We start from the raw sequence: 20,862 nt of genomic DNA, 5'->3' as shown, positions 1-20,862 counted from the left end.
AACACACGGAGGAAAGAACTCACCAACATCACCATGGCAGCCTTCATGCTCCCTGTGCAGCACCTTAATGAGATCACCTCTCTGATTCTGCTGGAGTTCCACCCTGAGGTGGAGGCTGACACTGTGGACTGGCTCCTAGGGAAGATCCTTACACCTGAGCCACTGGGGGGACTAGACCTCTTGGCCAGAGTGATCAGCCAGACCAGGGCCGGGGGTGTCATCATGGTGGTGGGGGCCACGCCAGAGCGGCTGCTCCTGGAGGCTGACGAGGACCTTCTGTTCAGACACAAGCCCTGCTGCACTATAGGAGGTCAGGCACGGGAGGTGGGGGACCTGGGGGGACGCGCCCCACAGAGGGGGTGTATGGGATGCTGTCATCGGCTGAGTGTGTGACCCTGGTGCAGAGGATCCTAGACAGGCTGAGAGTGGGGGAGGGGAGGAAATTCAGGTGCTCCAGCGGATTCCCCTCCTTCCAGGAGAACCAGTGATGGCCAGTCTGTCCCGCTTAAGAGTCCTAACTAGCATCTACCCCCTACATGAAGCCCCACTGCTTAAGAGCCTCCAGGGGAGGTGGTGGGCTGGCTGGTGTGGCCTCAAACCCTTCAGCCAGAGAGAGCATTGGCAGCTGCTGGAAGATATCAGGGCTTATTTCGGGGAGGCGGTGGCCCTCTACTTTGGGTTTGAGGGTTCGCTGGTCAATGCTCTCCTCCTGAAATCCACGTTGTCCATGTTTCTCTCCTTCTACCCCCTCAGGCTGGGGAACAACCTGGTCTTTTTCACCCTCTCCAGTGTAGTGTGGTCAGAGCTGTTCCTGCAGGGCTGGAGGGAGAAGAGCAAAGCCCTGCAGAGGGACTGGGGGACTGTGGTCACTCATCCGTCACACAGTCACTCATCAACAGCAGCAGCGGTGCCCAGGGTGGCACAGGGCACAGCACCACCACAGCCCCAGATCGATGCCCACCCTTTTGGAAAGATGAGCTTGAGGAGACTGCAACACTCTGTTGCCTTCCTAACCTGCACCCTCTGCCTCTCCTCCATCCCAATCCTGATGTATTTACACCTAGATGGACTAGTGGGGGACTTCCTCCTGAGAGAAGAGCTCAGTTTCCTCTTTCACAACATCCTTGTCTACCTCCCCAAAATCGCCCTCACGGTTGCCATGGCAGGGATGGACTGTGTTGCATTCCAACTGTCCCACGGCCTCAGCCCTGATCCCGAGCCGCCAGGGCATCAGTCACCAAGGCAACAGCCCCTGCTCCCTGAGGTTATCCTCTCCTGCCTCTTCAACCACTTTTCCATCCACCTCTACAGGGCTCTGGTCCTGTATGACCTCACCATGGTGCGCTTCCACCTATCTGTGCAGCTGGCCACCCACCTGGTCATTAAGCTGCTGTCCGCCACGCTATTGCGCCGCCTGAGGAGGATGAGGATGCCCCCTGGCCGCGCCCACCAGGAACATCAGTCTCCCGTCCTTAGACAGATCACAGAGCAGAGCAACAGACCACTGTGTGACACCCAGACCTGGAGCTACCTGGAGCTCCTCATCTCCTACTGCCACGTCATGTTCTTCTCAGGCATCTACCCCCAGTGTGCCCTCTGGTGCCTGTTGACCATCATAGCTAAATCCTGCATGGACTTGTGGCACCTGTGTTCAGGTGCACGCCGCCCCTTCCCCAGAACATCCCCCGGGGGTAACGTTTTGTGGCAGCGGGTCTTCTGTGGCTTTGAGGCCCTGGCTGTCCTGCTCAACTCCCTCCTGCTGTGGTCCTCTCTGGAGTTCAGGCTTCTCTTCCTGAGTTATACTGGGTGGGAAATGCTCAGGGCCTTCGTCCTGCTGCAGCTGTCGCTGCTGAGCCTGAGAGGGGCGGTCACCTTCCTGCTCCTCCACCTGGCCTGGTTTGTTGGCAGAAAGGCAGAGCGGCCTGAGACTCGCCAACCCCACCTCCACAGGCTCCATCGCCACCAGCACCATCAACAGCAGCACTCTCACATACTGTAGAGATGCAGCAGCCACTCAGCTTTAGGCTTTGTGGAAGGATCATTGTGTCCTGCAAATAAAGTGAGGAGTGAGGAATGACATACTGTAGGTGTGCTGTTTGTGCGTGTGTGTAGGGGTATCATTTTTCTTTTACAGAATCTATCAACTTTGGCATTAGAGTACAGAAAGCTTTCTCAAACAAATCAAGCTCACACATCTATATCTGGGATCTTTAGAGGATCATTCTTAACCGTTGTCCCATCTACTGTAGGCTATGCCCAGACTTTTGGCCTACGTTGAATGGTGATAACAGTCAGACAATTAACACTATGACTGGAGTCCTTCCGCCCTGGCAGTGGGACTGACAGATGGTACTAAGCAAGGCTAAACTCAGTGGTCATGTCTGTGACCTCACAGATTAGACACTCTCCACCGATCACAGACTGGAGAAAGTCCTAGTAGGAGAAAGTCCTGTTTTAATGATCAGCTTTTTGAGACTGATATATGTTTGGTAAACAGATGACCGAGCTACAGTATGTATCAAATATGTATCTGCATTAATAAAGACACTGCACATTACTAGATTACAGTGGCATTTTACAGTGTTTATGGACTTACACCCAGGCCTTCCAGTGCCATAAGAGGGTGCTGCTAGCCTTTGATTCTTCAAACATTGCTATTGCTTTCTAAATTGCAACTCAGACATAGCAGGTAGTCTCCTGGGTTCTTTCTTCTACATTTTAATAAGATATAACTTAAAAATAATGTAATGTGAAAGTTATTGTGGTTCCAGACTTTGGCCTAAACGGCTCCGCCCAAAACCATAAGGCTCTCCAGAGATGCTGCACAGCGCATCACCGGGGGCAAACTACCTGCCCTCCGGGACACCTACAGCACCCGATATCACAGGAAGGCCAAAAAGGTCATCAAGGACAACAACCACCTGAGCCACTGCCTGTTCACCCCGCTATCATCCAGAAGGCGAGGTCAGTACAGGTGCATCAAAGCTGGGACCGAGAGACTGAAAAACAGCTTCTATCTCAAGGCCATCAGACTGTTAAACAGCCATCACTAACATTGAGTGGCTGCTGCCAACATACTGACTCATCTCTAGCCACTTTAGTAATTAAAAATGGGATGCAATAAATGTATCACTTGGCACTTTAAACAATGCCACTTTATATAATGATTACATACCCTACATTACTCATCTATAGTCTATCTATAGTCATATATAGTCCTACAGCCATCCTACAATCTAAGTTTGATGCCCTCAATCTCACACAAATTATCAATGAACCCACCAGGTACCACCCCAAAGCCGTAAACACGGGCACCCTCATGGATATCATCCTAACCAACATGCCCTCTAAACACACCTCTGCTGTTTTCAACCAAGATCTCAGTGATCACTGCCTCATTGCCTGCATCCGTAATGGGTCAGTGGTCAAACAACCTCCACTCATCACTGTCAAACGCTCCCTGAAACACTTCAGCGAGCAGGCCTTTCTAATTGACCTGGCCCGGGTATCCTGGAAGGATATTGACCTCCTCCCGTCAGTAGAGAATGTCTGTTTTTTAAATTTAAATGCCTTCCTCACCATTTCATCAAATAAATTTTGAACCAGGAACAGATATAGCCCTTGGTTCTCTCCAGTCCTGACTGCCCTTAACCAACACAAAAAAATCCTGTGGCATTCTGCATTAGCATCGAACAGCCCCCGTGATATGTAACTTTTCAGGGAAGTTAGAAACCAATATACACAGGCAGTTAGAAAAGCCAAGGCTATCTTTTCAAGCAGAAATTTGCTTCCTGCAACACAAACACAAAAAAGTTATGGGACACTGTAAAGTCCATGGAGAATAAGAGCATCTCCTCCCAGCTGCCCACTGCACTGAGGATAGGAAACTCTGTCAGCATCGATAAATCCACTATAATTGAGAATTTCAATAAGCATTTTTCTACGGCTGGCCATGCTTTCCACCTGGCTACCCCTACCCCGATCAACAGCACTGCATCCCGCACAGCAACTCACCCAACCCTTCCCCATTTCTCCTTCTCCCAAATCCAGTCAGCTGATGTTCTGAAATAGCGGCAAAATCTGGACCCCTACAAATCAGCTGGGCTAGACAATCTGGACCCTTTCTTTCTAAAATAATCTGCCGAAATTGTTGCAACCCCTATTACTTTCGTGTCATCTGAGATTCCCAAAGATTGGAAAGCAGCTGCGGTCATCCCCCTCTTCAAAGGGGGGGACACTCTTGACCCAAACTGCTACAGACCTACTGTATATATATCCTACAGTGCCTTTCTAAGGTCTTCGAAAGCCAAGTCAACAAACAGATTACTGACCATTTTGAATCCCACCGCACCTTCTCCGCTATGCAATCTGGTTTCAGAGCTGGTCATGGGTGCACCTCAGCCACCCTCAAGTTCCTAAACGATATCTTAACCGCCATCGATAAGAAGCAATACTGTGCAGCCGTATTCATTGACCTGGCCAAGGCATTCGACTCTGTCAATCACCACATCCTCATCGGCAGACTCAATAGCCTTGGTTTCTCAAATGATTGCCTCGCCTGGTTCACAAATTACTTCTCTGATACAGTTCAGTGTGTCAAATCAGAGGGCCTCTGGCAGTCTCTATGGGGGTGCCACAGGGTTCAATTCTTGGGCCGATTCTCTTCTCTGTATACATCAATTATGTCGCTCTTGCTGCTGGTGAATCTCTGATACACCTTGACGCAGACGACACCATTCTGTATACTGGCCCTTCTTTGGACACTGTGTTAACTAACCTCCAGACGAGCTTCAATGCCATACAACTCTCCTTCCGTGGCCTCCAACTGCTCTTAAATACAAGTAAAACTAAATGCATGCTCTTCCACCTGCCCTTCCGTCCAGCATCACTACTCTGGCGGTTCTGACTTAGAATATGTGGACAACTACAAATACCTAGGTGTCTGGTTAGACTGTAAACTCTCCTTCCAGACTCACATCAAACATCTCCAATCCAAAGTTAAATCTAGAATTGGCTTCCTATTTCGCAACAAAGCATCCTTCACTCATACTGCCAAACATACCCTCGTAAAACTGACCCTCCTACCGATCCTCGACTTCGGCGATGTCATTTACAAAATAGCCTCCAATACCCTACTCAATAAATTGGATGCAGTCTATCACAGTGCCATCTGTTTTGTCACCAAAGCCCCATATACTACCCACTACTGCGACCTGTACGCTCTCGTTGGCTGGCCCTCGCTTCATACTCGTCGCCAAACCCACTGGCTCCAGGTCATCTACAAGACCCTGCTAGGTAAAGTCCCCCCTTATCTCAGCTTGCTGGTCACCATAGCATCACCCACCTGTAGCACACGCTCCAGCAGGTATATCTCTCTGGTCACCCCCAAAGCCAATTCCTCCTTTGGCCGCCTCTCCTTCCAGTTCTCTGCTGCCAATGACTGGAATGAACTACACAAATCTCTGAAACTGGAAACACTTATCTCCCTCACTAGCTTTAAGCACCAACTGTCAGAGCAGCTCACAGATTACTGCACCTGTACATAGCCCATCTATAATTTAGCCCATGCATCTACTGCATCCTGCCTATGCCTCAAACATTTCTGGTGTTTGAGTGTTTTACTCAAACATTTCTGGTGTTAAAACAGAACCCTGTTTCCACTATTCATCTGAGTCATATCATGACAGTGTTTTATATGTTGATGGACTGAACTTTGGTTACTCCATGTCATTATGTCATACTCCATTCAATCATTGAGAGGCCAGAACGCTGTCTGTCTCACCTCTAACTTGTGACTTATGGCAGATAGTGAAACCTTAGCTGTAGCCACAGAGGCCCGAGCTCATGTTGAAGTAGACTGGGTGGGTTATGGTTAGCTAACTATGCTTGCTGAGTCAAACATGGTTGCACCCAGGATAATAGTCCTATTGGTGTTAAAAATGCATCTGGGTCCAAGCATATAACAACAAAAAAATGTAAATGCCAATTACTTTAGGTTCTTGTTTGTTCACTGTCAGTCGTGACTATAACATGAAGGACAGGAACCTTCCTGTAGCAAGATAAATTAGACAGAGTTGATTTGAAAAGGATATTTAATGTATGCACTTAATTTCTCCTCACTCGATTGTATTAACAAACTGTACAATACTGATAAGCCTGATGGGACAAAATTGAGATATGATTGCGGCATTTGTGCGTTTACTGAAACATTTATAGTAGTTTTGATTACCTTCACATTTATGCAATTCTTGATAATGACATTTCTCTGTATTGTGGATGACATTTGTCATTTTGATCGAACACTGAACAGGAGTTAAACCTTTACAAGCAGAGCAGTTAAATGAGAGAGGACGTCTTTTGTACATTGTGAATATTTGTCATGAAATTGTAATGGTATATACAAAACAGATGCTAGTCTTACAAAGCATGGAATGTTCAAGCTAATACTAATTCAAGTTTCTGCCGTCGTAGTGAATTATGCAGTTCTACCATCCTAGTTCCTTAGTGATACATTTGAAATGTTAATGTTATAGAAGTCCTGGTATTGGTGACCTCCAGTATCAGTCCTGTTCCCGTGGCAGTGGCCCGTTCACCATACCTGCCTCCCAACGCTGCCACAGAGGAGTTTTCTGGCCGCCTGCCTTGTAAACCTTGGGCTCCTGGAGAGATAATGCAGGACACAGGAAATGGATTTAGCTAGTCTGATTAGCAGGTTAGGTTTTCTTACATGTCAGTCAATCTCCATTTAGCCACACACAGAACTGGAATATAAACACATCCCTTGTCAGATGTCAAACATTATAGGCCAGTTTACTTCTGAAAATAAATGTTGAGGTCAGCTTTGCCAGTGTAAATACACCGCTTCTCAACAGAACTACTGTTACATTGCTAGCAGAGACAGACATACAGTATAATTGCAATCAAAGCTTGTGAGTGAATGACATGTTGTGTTCCTGTCACAGGGAGGAAACTTCTAGGAAAGCAGAGCTGTACCTGTGTTTGTCCAGGGTTCTCCCTAGCACTCTTAGGATTGGGAGGAGGCCAGGTCCGATCCAACTTCCCCTTGGATTGTCGGCCATCAACTGCAGAGAGGCAGGATAAGGAATAATGAAATGGGATAAGGAAAGGATTTACAGACTGATCAAGAAGGCTCCAAAACACTGCTAAGTAAAAATACAAACTCCTTCTAGACTCCGTACCATTTGAAGATGTATCCATTGCAGTTACTATAATTCATATTGTAATTCCTCTGATGGCTATTTTTGGAACTAGTTCATTTTATTTGAATCATGCTAGAAGTCAAGGAAATGATCTTCTTCCGTCTGTCCCCCCAGACCTCTAATATCAGTGGTCACAGGTCACAGCCATATATATGTGTCACTACATATATATATATATATATATATATATATATATATATATAAATAAACATCCCAAGGTCCACAAGTTTATCAATCTAGAATATACATACTCATATGATTCAGAAATAAGCTGTGACTGCACTGTGCTCACAGAACCCCTTGCTGCCCCCCAAGACATATCTGCCATCTCAAACATGCAGATGCCCAAAACACCCTTGATCTGAACTTCCTGGCCTTTGTACTGCTGTGGTAACTTTGGTTACATCCTACAAAGTCTCTCTGTGGCATGTGCTGCTGATTCAGATAAGTGTTCAGCCAGAGTGATCTTGCCCTTGATGACACTAAGTTGACGACAATACTGTGCCCATAATAACATTATCTGATGCTAATGCAAATAGGCAGACATTAAAGTGCTTGGGCTGAGATGAATGTGTGCTGTGGAATGAATGAGGCTATAACTGGCTTATCCACTTTCCCTCAGCTAGGTGTGTTTATCATATGTTGACGCAACACCAAATCACGATGGCACAAACAAATACTTTTTGCAAAAATTCGAACATGTGACTCCCCCTCACTTTGCCCCAATTCAAACACAAAGGAATTCTACATGTAATATAGGACATGTCCACTGACCTGATGCTGTGAAAGAGGAGGTGGATGAGGGAATGCGTGTGGTAGGTGAGTCTGGGCTGGGGTCCTCTGTGCCGTCTGGCCTGCCCCCACCGACTCCTGCCTCTCCGTACAGACTACACCTCTGCCTGCGCAGCTCCTCCTCCCTCTCCCTGGCTTCCCGGATGTCCTTCTCCACCTCCGGCTTCATGGCCAGGGAGGGACGCAGCTTAAAGAAGGGGTTCTCCCTGAGGATGTCAGAGCCCTCGTCCTCATTCCCTGGCTGTTCTCCCCTCACCTCATCCGTGTGCTCCTCCTCTGTAGAGACAGTGCCCCCTATACTTAGGCAGTCTAGGCTTCTGTAGAGGCGCTGGGCTCCTATGTCTCGGTTTGGATAGTGGGCTATGATTGTGTTGTCACTTTCCAGAATAACCACCTTCCTCGCTGCTCCTTTGGCGGCGGGTTGGTTCTCTGCACTTGGGTTTTGGCCTGAGCTAGCCTCCTTTTGGGCCTTTAAGTCAAACAGCTGGTGGGAGTGGGCTCTTGAGAGAGGGCAGCCTTTAAAAGAGACAAGCTCCATGCTACGCGTCCTCTCCAGCACAGAGGGGTAGACATGACCTCTCATCCCCAGGCCTGCTGTGGTGAGGGGTCTCCTGTGCCTGGTGGGTCCTTCTGCATTGCCTTGTTGGAAGGCTTCAAACAGCAGCTTCCTCTCGCTCATCTGGTGTACTGTTCCCTTGCTGTAGACTCCAGGGATCTTCCCCATGTTCACCAGGACAAGCTCCCTCTGGATCTCCTGGCTGATCTCCTTCTGCATCTTCTTCTCTGAGAACTGCCAGTCAGCGCCCTGCCCCGGCCCTGCCTTAGAGGACAGTGTCTTAGCCAGCAGCGGAGTCTTCATCAGGGGGATGTCTACCACCTCCTGACCTTCCTGGGTGTTTGACATGCACCTGGACCGCGGCAGGCTCTGCTCCCTTTCAGCAGATCGCCGGATCTCCCTCTCGATGGGAGTCTCTTTCTGGGGTGGGGGAGCCTTGTTGTCTATGATGGGGGATGTGGTCGTGTGGATCTCGTGTGTGCCGACAGGGGAGAAGTCAGTGGACACCCCGCTGTCACTCTGGTCATCGTCACTGCATTCCATCTCAATCCTGACCATAGGTTGGACACTGAGCTGGGCAGAAGGACGAGACTGGACCTCCTCCGCTTTCTCTCCTGCCACTGTTTCAATATGTTCTTTCTCTGGAATCTCTGTGTCTTCCTCACTTACCGCTGCCCTCTCTTCCACCTCGACAGTCTTTACTCTCTCTCCCTGCTCTCTCTCTTCCACCTCGACAGTCTGTACTCTCTCTCCCTGCTCTCTCTCTTCCACCTCGACAGTCTGTACTCTCTCTCCCTGCTCTCTCTCTTCCACCTCGACAGTCTGTACTCTCTCTCCCTGCTCTCTCTCTTCCACCTCGACAGTCTGTACTCTCTCTTCACCGCTTCCCTCACTCCTCACTTCCTCTTCCTTTCTACACTCAATTCTCTCTCCCTCCTGGTAGCCTGTATCCTGATTGGTTGTCTTCATGGCTACCTGGTGTGCGGGCGGAGGCTCCTGTGGCACCTGTTGTCCGTCCTGTCTCTGTTGCACCAGATGCAGGCGATGCAGCAGCTGCTCCCCCTGCTGGATGTCTTCAGCTACTGTCAGGCTGCTAACCTCCTGCTGCTCCTGCTGCTCAGAGGCAGGTGACTGAGGCGAGGGCACTGATACCTGTTCTCTGGATAAGCCTCTTGAAATAGATATGTGAGGCTGGAGGCACTGGACGTCACTGCTAGCACTGTCTCTCCTGACCCACTCGTCTTTGGTCATGTCGTAGTCTAGTGATCTACGATCGACCATGTCCTCAACATCATTGTTACTCTCGTCTGAATGTTCTGGCTCTATGATGGTCCCTTCATGGGTTGGATGACTATTGTTGTCAAGGCTGTGCTCTGGCTCAGACTCCCTTGTCTGTGATGATGGGACAGAATCTGTCTCTTTCAGAATGCTGGTTTCCATGTTCGGATGTGGCTGCTCAGGGCTACTGGCACCCACTGCTTTATATCCGTCTGTTGGTGGTGGCGTGACAGAGCCAGGTCTTTCAGTCAGCACTGTGATATCCTCAGATCCTCCCTTCTTCAGTTCAGTCTGCTGCTCCTCTTCCACTGTTACTGTAGCCTTGTCCATGACTGGAGTGCTGCTAGGCTGCTCAGATTGAACTCCATCTAAGCTCCTGGGATTGTCTTTAGCCTCTGTGACGCTTCTGGCCCCAACATTGGGCTCCATAGTGCTGCCCTCTTCTGGACAAGAAGGGTCTTTGCATGGTGGGGGAAGGATGAAGACGTACTCATCCTCCTCCATCCTATCGGGGTGGCCTGCGCTGACCAAAGGGGGAGGTGGTATGACAGCCTGCCAGGCCTCACAGGGCTTTTCCCCAGAAGTCAGGGAGGAGTTGTCTTTGGCCATATCTGTGTCCTCTGCCGGTTTACAGCCAACCTCCATCCAGAGACCACAATCCTCCTGGGAGACTGGACTCTTAGGAGATCGGGGGCTGACCATGGGCTCTGTTTCCATAGTGATGGGGTATAACTTCACACCTGTTAATATTTTTATTTTTCTCCTTTCACTGTCTTTGGTTTCAGTGTCACAATCTGAAATATATGTTAATGACTTTGCAATTAGAGGCATGTTATTTGAGCCCCTTCAAAAAACATACACCACAAGGCTTAGATGGTCTACCATTCAGTAAACCAAATAGTTACGAAATGTGTTGGTCTTTCAAGTGTGTACTAAAAATGTATATTTTTATAGCAATGTTGTAGATGTCAGGTATTACCAGCAGAAATAGGACAATAGAGTAAACGTTTGTGAATCTGCTATTGCCCAAGTTTCTTTTGAGGACTGCTGTCAGATCAGTCGAAAGAAAGGTTAACTGTCATTATGCCAGCTTTGGCCTGGCATAATGTGACTTTATGGGAATTGATTACAGTATGAGAGTTTCACATCACTAAAACATGGAACTTGGATTTTATAAATATATACTCACAAATTGCAACTTCACCTTTTAAGCTTTAAAATGAAGGACATGATCTGAAAGTTGTAGTGCATTCTGTTCTCTCTCACCTGACATATTTACTAGCTGACACTACAATGGTGATGCAAATGACCTGAGCAGAGTTCTGCTTACTAGGGAGAAGAGTAATCAGCTTTTCACTGTCTGGCACATCCACTATGCATCTGCTACAGGAGCCTCCTTCACAGCTTTCTCCTCCAGAGCCACATCACTTTCAGCCTTTAAGCTCAAAACATTGACTTCATGACAACATACTAATTTCAACTCCAGCCACATTAGAGAGCTCTCTCTGTGAGAACCAGTAAACCACATAATGAAAATTCATGTTTACGGTATGTCATTTGCATGAATGTCTCCAGACACCACACCTGTTAAGATGACACCAGATTTTTTTACGATGCACAATGGCAAACTGATCAGAACGGTCATTGTCATTGAGGTTGTGCAGTTCTGTCTGTCATCGTGTCTAATTACAAATGCTCCCATGTCATCTACAGATGTAGGATCTTCATTTTAAGACAGTTTGCTACAGCAAGAAAAGAATCCTGCAGCAGTAGGAAAGGTGAATTATTGTGTGGATTAGCCATTTTTGTAAATCAAGTCTGAAATTTCAAACTTTAGAAGCCTTTTAAAAACACTACAAGTTTGTGTTTTCTGCTGTGCAGGAAAATTCTTAGCAACAGAAGAATGATTGAATTAAATTCCTACATCTGTAGTCACCTCAGGGGCAGGTGAGATTTATATGTCTATATTTACCCTCAGGCTTATAGCCATCCATACACTAGCCCTGGATTATCAAAAAGCCAGCCACACTGTATGAAGTGATTGCATCGCAACGCAAAATATTAATGATATTTAATGAGCTTATCTCCTCCATTAAGAGGAAGTCAACCAAACATTTCTCAGTGATACAAATACAAGCTCTTCCTTGAAAACCACAATTAATTATACATATCACCTCATGACATATCAAATATCCTGAAATCTCAAATATTTAAAACCTTTTTGTGGCAATAAACTGTAGGCTGTATATATCTATATTAAAGTAAAGCCAGACGCTTGTTTCAAGAGTTGTTACTTTGTGATCGATAATAACGTTTATGAAAACTAAATGGGTTATGGAAATGAAATGTAAATTAATCATATGCATCTGTGAGTGCTACTAATGACAAAAGGTTGGTAACTAACAGTATAATATCAGAATACGGCAAGGTACTGTAAAATGAATAATAAGAAAGAGACACACCTGTTTGCAGTGTCGATGCTGTGTCCAGGCTTCTGTCTGAATGATGCTGCTAGGCTGCTGCTGAGACATGTGAGAGGTGAGACTGCCTGTCACTCAAACGGCGAAGGGGCTGAAGCTCATTGACTACAACTCGAATTGCTCCAGGGCTGGCCCACGTGGGGAACATTTTAGGGAAAATGACATAGCACATCTTCCAGAAAAATAGTATCTCTTTTATACTAGGGATTTCATGGCTAATTGTGGTAAGACAGTAATTCTGCTCATATACAGTGCCTTGCGAAAGTATTCGGCCCCCTTGAACTTTGCGACCTTTTGCCCCATTTCAGGCTTCAAACATAAAGATATAAAACTGTATTTTTTTGTGGAGAATCAACAACAAGTGGGACACAATCATGAAGTGGAACGACATTTATTGGATATTTCAAACTTTTTTAACAAATCAAAAACTGAAAAATTGGCCGTGCAAAATTATTCAGACCCTTTACAAACTCTCTCCAGAAGTTCAGTGAGGATCTCTGAATGATCCAATGTTGACCTAAATGACTAATGATGATAAATACAATCCACCTGTGTGTAATCAAGTCTCCGTATAAATGCACCTGCACTGTGATAGTCTCAGAGGTCCGTTAAAAGCGCAGAGAGCATCATGAAGAACAAGGAACACACCAGGCAGGTCCGAGATACTGTTGTGAAGAAGTTTAAAGCCGGATTTGGATACAAAAAGATTTCCCAAGCTTTAAACATTTCAAGGAGCACTGTGCAAGCGATAATATTGAAATGGAAGGAGTATCAGACCACTGCAAATCTACCAAGACCTGGCCGTCCCTCTAAACTTTCAGCTCATACAAGGAGAAGACTGATCAGAGATGCAGCCAAGAGGCCCATGATCACTCTGGATGAACTGCAGAGATCTACAGCTGAGGTGGGAGACTCTGTCCATAGGACAACAATCAGTCGTATATTGCACAAATCTGGCCTTTATGGAAGAGTGGCAAGAAGAAAGCCATTTCTTAAAGATATCCATAAAAAGTGTCGTTTAAAGTTTGCCACAAGCCACCTGGGAGACACACCAAACATGTGGAAGAAGGTGCTCTGGTCAGATGAAACCAAAATTGAACTTTTTGGCAACAATGCAAAACGTTATGTTTGGCGTAAAAGCAACACAGCTCATCACCCTGAACATACCATCCCCACTGTCAAACATGGTGGTGGCAGCATCATGGTTTGGGCCTGCTTTTCTTCAGCAGGGACAGGGAAGATGGTTAAAATTGATGGGAAGATGGATGGAGCCAAATACAGGACCATTCTGGAAGAAAACCTGATGGAGTCTGCAAAAGACCTGAGACGGACGGAGATTTGTCTTCCAACAAGACAATGATCCAAAACATAAAGCAAAATCTACAATGGAATGGTTCAAAAATAAACATATCCAGGTGTTAGAATGGCCAAGTCAAAGTCCAGACCTGAATCCAATCGAGAATCTGTGGAAAGAACTGAAAACTGCTGTTCACAAATGCTCTCCATCCAACCTCACTGAGCTCGAGCTGTTTTGCAAGGAGGAATGGGAAAAAAATTCAGTCTCTCGATGTGCAAAACTGATAGAGACATACCCCAAGTGACTTACAGCTGTAATCGCAGCAAAAGGTGGCGCTACAAAGTATTAACTTAAGGGGGCTGAATAATTTTGCACGCCCAACTTTTCAGTTTTTGATTTGTTCAAAAAGTTTGAAATATCCAATAAATGTCGTTCCACTTCATGATTGTGTCCCACTTGTTGATTCTTCACAAAAAAAATACAGTTTTATATCTTTATGTTTGAAGCCTGAAATGTGGCAAAAGGTCGCAAAGTTCAAGGGGGCCGAATACTTTCGCAAGGCACTGTATTAAGTATGTATGAACTACACATTGACATATCCAGCCCAAAGCGAGAGGTAAAAAAAACAAACTTAATAGTCGCAAAGTTCCATAGCGTGTCTTTAATGGTATGTCACAGCTCATTTGCAATAAAGAGTCCTATACATGAACGTCCTGACAGGAACGTTGCTACTGCTGATCAAAAGGAAAGAACGAGACAAACAACATTTTTTAAGAATATGAAATATATTGTTTTTTGATAATCACACACATTCCAGTTTTTTTTTTTTTATCCACCTTCATTAATTAACAGACATGGCTAAATCAAAATTCAACTACCAAACAACACTTACACATACAAATCGCACTGAATAGATGTAATGGCAACCAACCCTTCTTTAACAGACTGTTTTGGTCACTGACGGAATACAGTATCATATTCATAACCATAACATTTGTATTACTGATGCGGACACTCTAAAAGCAGAGAACAAAAGGGTTAGTTGCCATTGAAATAGGCACATCGGGCATTTCTGAGATTAATATTTAAAAATCTATTTCCAAAAAGAAACAGATCAGTGGTTGTTGTATTCTTCATCTTTGGTTCATTCCTAGAGGACATCATGCGGAGTATTTTTTTTGGGCTGACACAACCAATCCAGAGGAGTGTGAGATGAGTGCTGCTGGGATTCTGGCAGTAAAACCTAGTCGCATTACTGAACTGTGTCCAGCAGGAGGCAGAAGGGCTTTGTAACAGTCACACTGGAGTCTGTTCACACAGCTGTTTGAAGAGAGGAGGATAACAGTAAACACTCCATGACACAAGCCATGTGGGACTGTAGTCTCAGAGGATACCAGTGACATTTTAGACGAGGAGCAAAGACACGCTTCTCTGGAGCACATCCTGTGCAATTTAGACAATGTTGTAGATTTAGGCCACACATACAGACCATTCATTATGAGTGGCACAGCTTAGAGGAATGGGGGGGTGATGCTCTATCATGTGCAGAATCACATGATAGAGCAGCACTTGGTATTGTGTTTGGATGACCTCTTTCCTGTTTCCTCGGCTCTGTAGCGTGTGGTTGGTCTGGGAGGATCATCCTCATGTCCCAGATCCTCAACCTCTTCCTGAGTGTAGCCCAGGAGGACAGGTGGGACAGGGCCCTCCACAAAGACAACCAATCCACTCACGTCCTCCTCATCATCCTCATGCACCACAGCCTCAACCTCTTGCTCTGTGTAGCCCAGGAAGGGTTCAGTCTCAGACCCAAGAACCGGAGACTGAAGAACAATCTCCTCCTCACCTGGGTCAGAAATGATCACCCTCTCCACCTCCACCAACTCTCTATCATCCTCATGGCCTAGACCCTCGCTCTCTGACTTTACCTCAGTGTAGCCCAGGAAGGTCAGTGTGACAGTGCCCTCCACAAGGTTTACCTGACCTACTCCTGTCTCCTTGTCCATCTCATCATCCTTATAGCCCAGATCCTCAACCTTTTCCTCAGTGTAGCCCAGGTCGGTCGGTCGGATAGGGCCCTCCACAATTTCCACCACTCTTATTTCTATCTCCTCGTCCATCTCATCATCCTCATGTCCCACAACCTCAACTTCTTCCTCAGTGTAGTCCAGGGTTGTAGGTGCAGCAGGGTCCTCCACATTGTCCACCACCTCTTCCATCCCACCACCAACCTCTATCTTCTCCTCTGCCTTCTGTTGTGGTACAACTGGGATCTCATCCAGCAGCACTTGCATCCCGACATCGTTGATGACACTAAGGAGCTGTCCCAGCTCCTCAGCAGAAGGCTGCCCCTCTGCCCCGCCGACGTGGTGGACGCTCTTCCTGCTGTCATTGAACACCGTCTCCCCCAAGGCCCTGGGTGCTCCAGACACAGGCACCACAGACCTGATCTTGGTGACCCCTGTCTTTGAATCCCTCTCCACCTGCACTGCAACCATCCCCAGCACTGCAACACAGAGGGAGAAATTATACTGGGCAATATAACAGTCAAGTCACTATATTTGGAATCATGGTCAGAGCATGGATTTCCTGGGATATAGAAACATAAAATATGAATGTTATATTCTACCCATACCACTACTCAAATACTATCAATATAGCCTTTCCCCTAAAGCAAGGCCTACATTACCAGTAGGTGAAGGACGAGAGGGCACATTTTTGTGGCATATGTCAGAGCCCTCTTTGCTAATGTCAGCCTGCACAACATGAGTAAACAGCACAAGGTCAATGTGCAGGCTCACAGTGCACAACCCAGTACCCTTTCCACTCTCCATAGCCCCCAGCATGCATAAGAAATGTACCAAGAGAAACAAAGTGGCCTAAATATAACTATCGCCTGCATTCTGCTCCAGCCCTTCAACCCAGCCAGCCACATCGTTAAGCCGTACCCTGGAGGCAAAACCCAGCCACAGGAACAGATATTGAGAAAAATATGGAGAGAAATACGGTTTCCCTCATAGTGAAGGTATGTTTAGATTTTCACTGTGGCTGGGCCCGTCACAAATCAATGGTGTGGATGATGATGAGCACTATCACATTTCTGTGGTAGGAATCCTCCCCAAACAGTACCTGATCGACCTTCCAGTCCATTCTCATGGAGAACCCTCTCCATTACTGGCCCAGGGAGCTGACCCCCAGCAGCTCTGATGATGTCTAAACGATAAAGATACAGCTAATACAAAACCATTGTACTTTCCATATACAAATTCTAATGTGCTGCGTGACAATCATGCGTTTGAGTTATATCATATCAACTATAAAACAATCACAGCTGTGGCTTCATTCTGTCACCCTGATTACATTAGTGTCAGTCAGAAAGAGATGAAAGAACAGTCACATGCAGGATGGTCTAAGAGAAAGTGAGAATGAACGAGATGTCCAGAACTAGAGCTAAAGGACCATGCATGTGAAGCTTACCTTGTATCCCACCCTCTTCAATGTCAGCCTATGGGGAAACAGAAGAGACAATTTTAAGTGGAACCCCTGGTCCTAACGGTCCTACAGTCACTGTCTCCCCCAGACACTTTCCTCTTCTTCCCTTATCTCTCCCAGGCCCTGCGCACTGCCATAAATATGTCACAGTAACCATTAGAGCAGTGTGGCGCTGGGCTCAGCTTCGTGTTAGAGTGTTAGAGATGAATACACACTGAACTTCCTTACCAAGTGTTAGTGTGAGCTAAAGATGGACCAGACACAAACCGGAGTGTAAAAGTTCAAGTAATGGTCAGTATATTATATACACTGAGTGTGCAAAACACACCTGCTTTTTCCATGACATAGACTGACTAGGTGAATCCAGGTAAAAGTTATGATCCCTTATTGATGTCACCTTTCCTAAATTAGCCATGGATGGAGATAAGGATTTGGACTGGTTCTACTTAATTCTCCGTACTAGACAATGATATAACGGCGATTCTGATCCAACCATAAATTCATACATTGTTGTGCCCCTGAACTGAGAGGATGGAAGTTCAATATGTAGCAAGATGTAGTAGGCTAATGTTAACTAGCTAACGTTGCCCATGAAAGGAAGTTGGGCTAGTGAGCAAGAATTTTAGCCAGGTAGCCCAGGGCAACAAAAACTACAAGCTGTATGACAGAGTGATAGCCTGTTTCGTCAACAGGAAAGAGAGGAGGATGACATTGGCGTTTCTCTCTAAGTAGGGTGAGTCAACATGTTTTTTCCATTATGCGCGCACACAGACACACACACACACACACACTCACACACATGAGTACCATGGACAGCCACATCATGTTTGGCGTATGTTGATTGGACTAAATCTTTTTTTGGTATCTTTTAGTTGTTACTGTATTAGACTAAGCAGAGGTGATTTGATGGTGTTGAAATGTTGAAGTTGAAATGGTGCTGGAATAGTGGAGGCAGCTCCTGTTTTCTTTGTGACTTGCGGGAACTCTACGTGGTTTTAAATCAATAGTTGTTTAGTAGTCCGAAATGTTGAAAACATTAACTTGCTTGACCATGCTGCAGGTCATGTAGCTTTTTGTTACATGCAATATGCTTTGTGGACTTCACCTGACAGAGATTACTCTGCGGTTTTGTGATGAAACAAAGGTGTGTTTGATTTTTCTGCCACTGTGTCTTATTATTGTCTCTGCCTTAGGCCTATATATCACAGTGGCAAGGCATATGAACTAACAGGTTATAGAGCAAACAACAACAATTATCACTTTTCTTCTGGCTTGGCTTCCCCGGTGATTTTACCCATGCACCACTACTGGTGGAATGCTTTCGACACCTTGTCCATGCCCCGACAAATTGAGGCTGTTCTGAGGGGAAAAGGGGGTGCAACTCAATATTAGGAAGGTGTTCCTAATGTTTAGACACTCAGTGTATGTTCCCCTGTAGAGTTCACAGTTGGTACGGGGTCAAAGTCCTGTCAGTCAATAGCCAGACACCCTTTAGGGCTCCCCCAATGTGGAGGGCTATAACGTCACTAAATGTCAGAGTCAGTTTTCCATAGGGTAGCATACATACACTCCTACTTTAAAACAGGGGATCGGCACTTTGCAATGTACTGTGGTTTGATTTCCAAAGGGAGGCAAAAACCAATCTGTTGAAAAGGTCATAACTGCATGAACAACGGGATACTTTACTATAGAGAGGAGTGGTTTCTGCTGAACATCAATCTGTAGGATCAAAGGCTTAGCGAGGGAAAAGATCTTCAACTGCTGTAGTTGTGAAATATCGAAGCTATTTATATTACACAGTTCCAAACTGAATCAGCTGTTATTGATGTAAAAACATTGAGAATATTGAGTAAAACACACCATTGGGGTAAAAAAAAGTATACTGAACATAAATATAAACGCACACGCAACAATTTCAACGGTGGGCCTGGGAGGGCATAGGCCCACCCACTGGGGAGCCAGGTCCACCCACTGGGGAGCCAGGCCCAGCCAATCAGAATGGGTTTTTCCTCACAACAGGGCTTTATTACGGACCTAAATACTCCTCAGACGATCCCGCAGGTCAAGAAGGCGATGTGGAGGTCCTGGACTGGCATAGTTATGTGTGGTCTGCGGTTGCCTGTTGGATGTACTGCCAAATTCTCTAAAACGACGTTGAAGGCGGCTTAAGGTAACAGCTCTGGTGGCCATTCCTGCAGTCAACATGCCAATTACATGCTTTCTCAAAAGTTGACACATCTGTGGCATTGTGTTGTGTGACAAAACTGCACATTTTAGTGGCCTTTTCTTGTCCCAAGCACAAGGTGCACCTGTGTAATGATCATGCAGTTTAATCAGCTTTTTAATATGCCACACCTGTCAGGTGGATGGATTATCTTGGCAAAGGAGAAATGCTCACTTTCCATGTTGAATTTATATTTTTGTTCAGTATATAATGGGGAAAATCTGCTAAGATATTTAATATGGCACAGAGGTATTCTAATTGATTAAGTATATTAAAAATCATATTGAAACTCAGGTTCTCGGAATGTCTCTGCTTTTTCCACTTGCCTGGCTGTGGTTCTGGGCATTGGTGACTGTGTAGCTTGTGGATTCAATGACCTCCACTATATCCTCTTCAGTTGGCAACCTAATACACATACATTCACACGATGATGACCGTAACACCACATAACATGTGAAACCAACACATTAACATACAAACCCATTCACACATACAATACATACATGCAGAGGCATCAATACAGTTCAGGGGAGGGTCAGTATCAAGTGCTTTATGTAAGAGATATAAAAACATCTGAGCATATCAACTCCCTCAGCCAACAGGCATGGGGAGTGATAGATTGTGTGTGTGTGTGCCGTGGGTGTCTCACTCCTCTGTGTAGTTCTCAGCGCTGCGCCCAGGGACAGGCTGGGGGTTCTCGCTCAGCCACTGGTCCCTCAAGGACTTCCGCTGTGAGGAGAGATTTGGAGAGAGAGAGAGAGGGATGGAGAGAGAGAGAAACAGGGTTGGTGACTATGACTAGGGTCTGCTATGTCCTGTGCAGTTAGCATATGCATGAAACAGCCTATGCTCTGAGCCTTCTCTCTCAGCATGCAGCTCCCCCAACTGCCAGCTCATCTTTCCAAAACAAGCCTATTCTCTCAAATTCCCCATAGCAAAAGAAGCTAACAAAAACAAAAGCCTTCTGTCTCTATGAATACTGAAACGGTTATCCAGTATGCAGTAACCAAAACAAACAGCCCCTAGACACAGAGCTCTGGCTGCCATTTTGGATCTCCAGCAGGATGAGTGAGGCCAAGAGCCTGGTGTTATCTGTCTGTGAGGGAGAAACTGCCCCCAAACTGTCCCCAAACCCGGGTGTAGGCTTGATCACAAGGGGTTTGATTGAGACTGACAATAATAAACCTGACCATGTTAATTTTAAGAGTGTTTATAAATGGACCAACCTGCATTGGCTGCGACTCAGTTAGTTCCCTTTCAACCTTTGAAGCAGAAACCTTCCAGAGCCCAGAGGTACAGTAAAGGAGGGGTCCTCCTTTCATTCTAACTCAGGTATGACAACACCAAGCTGAGGGGTGAACATAGTCCTACCTGGCTCCAAGCCTCATCAATTAGTCATACAACAATGTGGGGAGTGTGAGAGGAAGCCAAGCCACAACAACAGACAGACAGTGGTGACAATGACACAACATTATATTGGAGTGGTGGTGACACTAAGTTGGCCTTGTTCACAACTATTTGCC

General features: G+C 46.0%; 3 protein-coding genes across 4 annotated transcripts in view; 1 reads left to right on the top strand and 2 right to left on the bottom strand.

The window, feature by feature from the left end:
• The first annotated feature begins 487 nt into the window (after positions 1 to 487).
• On the top strand, positions 488 to 1,999 carry LOC115110899 (anoctamin-10-like). Its single transcript, XM_029636818.2, has one exon. It carries the CDS (start codon positions 488 to 490, stop codon positions 1,997 to 1,999), a length of 1,512 nt encoding a protein of 503 aa, XP_029492678.2.
• A 4,075-nt stretch (positions 2,000 to 6,074) lies between these two features.
• LOC115109913 (uncharacterized) lies at positions 6,075 to 12,370 on the bottom strand. The gene is made up of 4 exons (XM_029635163.2): positions 12,309 to 12,370; positions 7,995 to 10,640; positions 6,994 to 7,082; positions 6,075 to 6,659 (listed from the first exon to the last, which is right to left on the bottom strand). The coding sequence occupies exons 2-4, from the start codon at positions 10,561 to 10,563 to the stop codon at positions 6,561 to 6,563; spliced, it is 2,757 nt and encodes a 918-aa protein (XP_029491023.2). The 5' UTR covers positions 10,564 to 10,640; positions 12,309 to 12,370; the 3' UTR covers positions 6,075 to 6,560.
• A 1,904-nt stretch (positions 12,371 to 14,274) lies between these two features.
• Positions 14,275 to 20,862, bottom strand: part of LOC115110569 (paralemmin-1-like) — a 38,209-nt gene continuing 31,621 nt past the window's right edge. For both annotated transcript variants that reach the window (XM_029636335.2, XM_029636336.2), the window contains exons 4-8: positions 19,989 to 20,068; positions 19,666 to 19,744; positions 17,101 to 17,128; positions 16,753 to 16,836; positions 14,275 to 16,129 (exon numbers count right to left, since the gene is read on the bottom strand). In XM_029636335.2, coding sequence (XP_029492195.1) covers positions 15,174 to 16,129; positions 16,753 to 16,836; positions 17,101 to 17,128; positions 19,666 to 19,744; positions 19,989 to 20,068 — 1,227 coding nt within the window. In that variant the 3' untranslated portion in view covers positions 14,275 to 15,173. The remainder of the gene's footprint in view (positions 16,130 to 16,752; positions 16,837 to 17,100; positions 17,129 to 19,665; positions 19,745 to 19,988; positions 20,069 to 20,862) is intronic.

The sequence above is a fragment of the Oncorhynchus nerka genome, linkage group LG21, assembly GCF_034236695.1.
Source record: "Oncorhynchus nerka isolate Pitt River linkage group LG21, Oner_Uvic_2.0, whole genome shotgun sequence".
Classification (NCBI taxonomy): domain Eukaryota; kingdom Metazoa; phylum Chordata; class Actinopteri; order Salmoniformes; family Salmonidae; genus Oncorhynchus; species Oncorhynchus nerka.
Note: the sequence above shows the minus strand (reverse complement) of the source record. Positions and strands in the feature narration are given on the sequence as shown.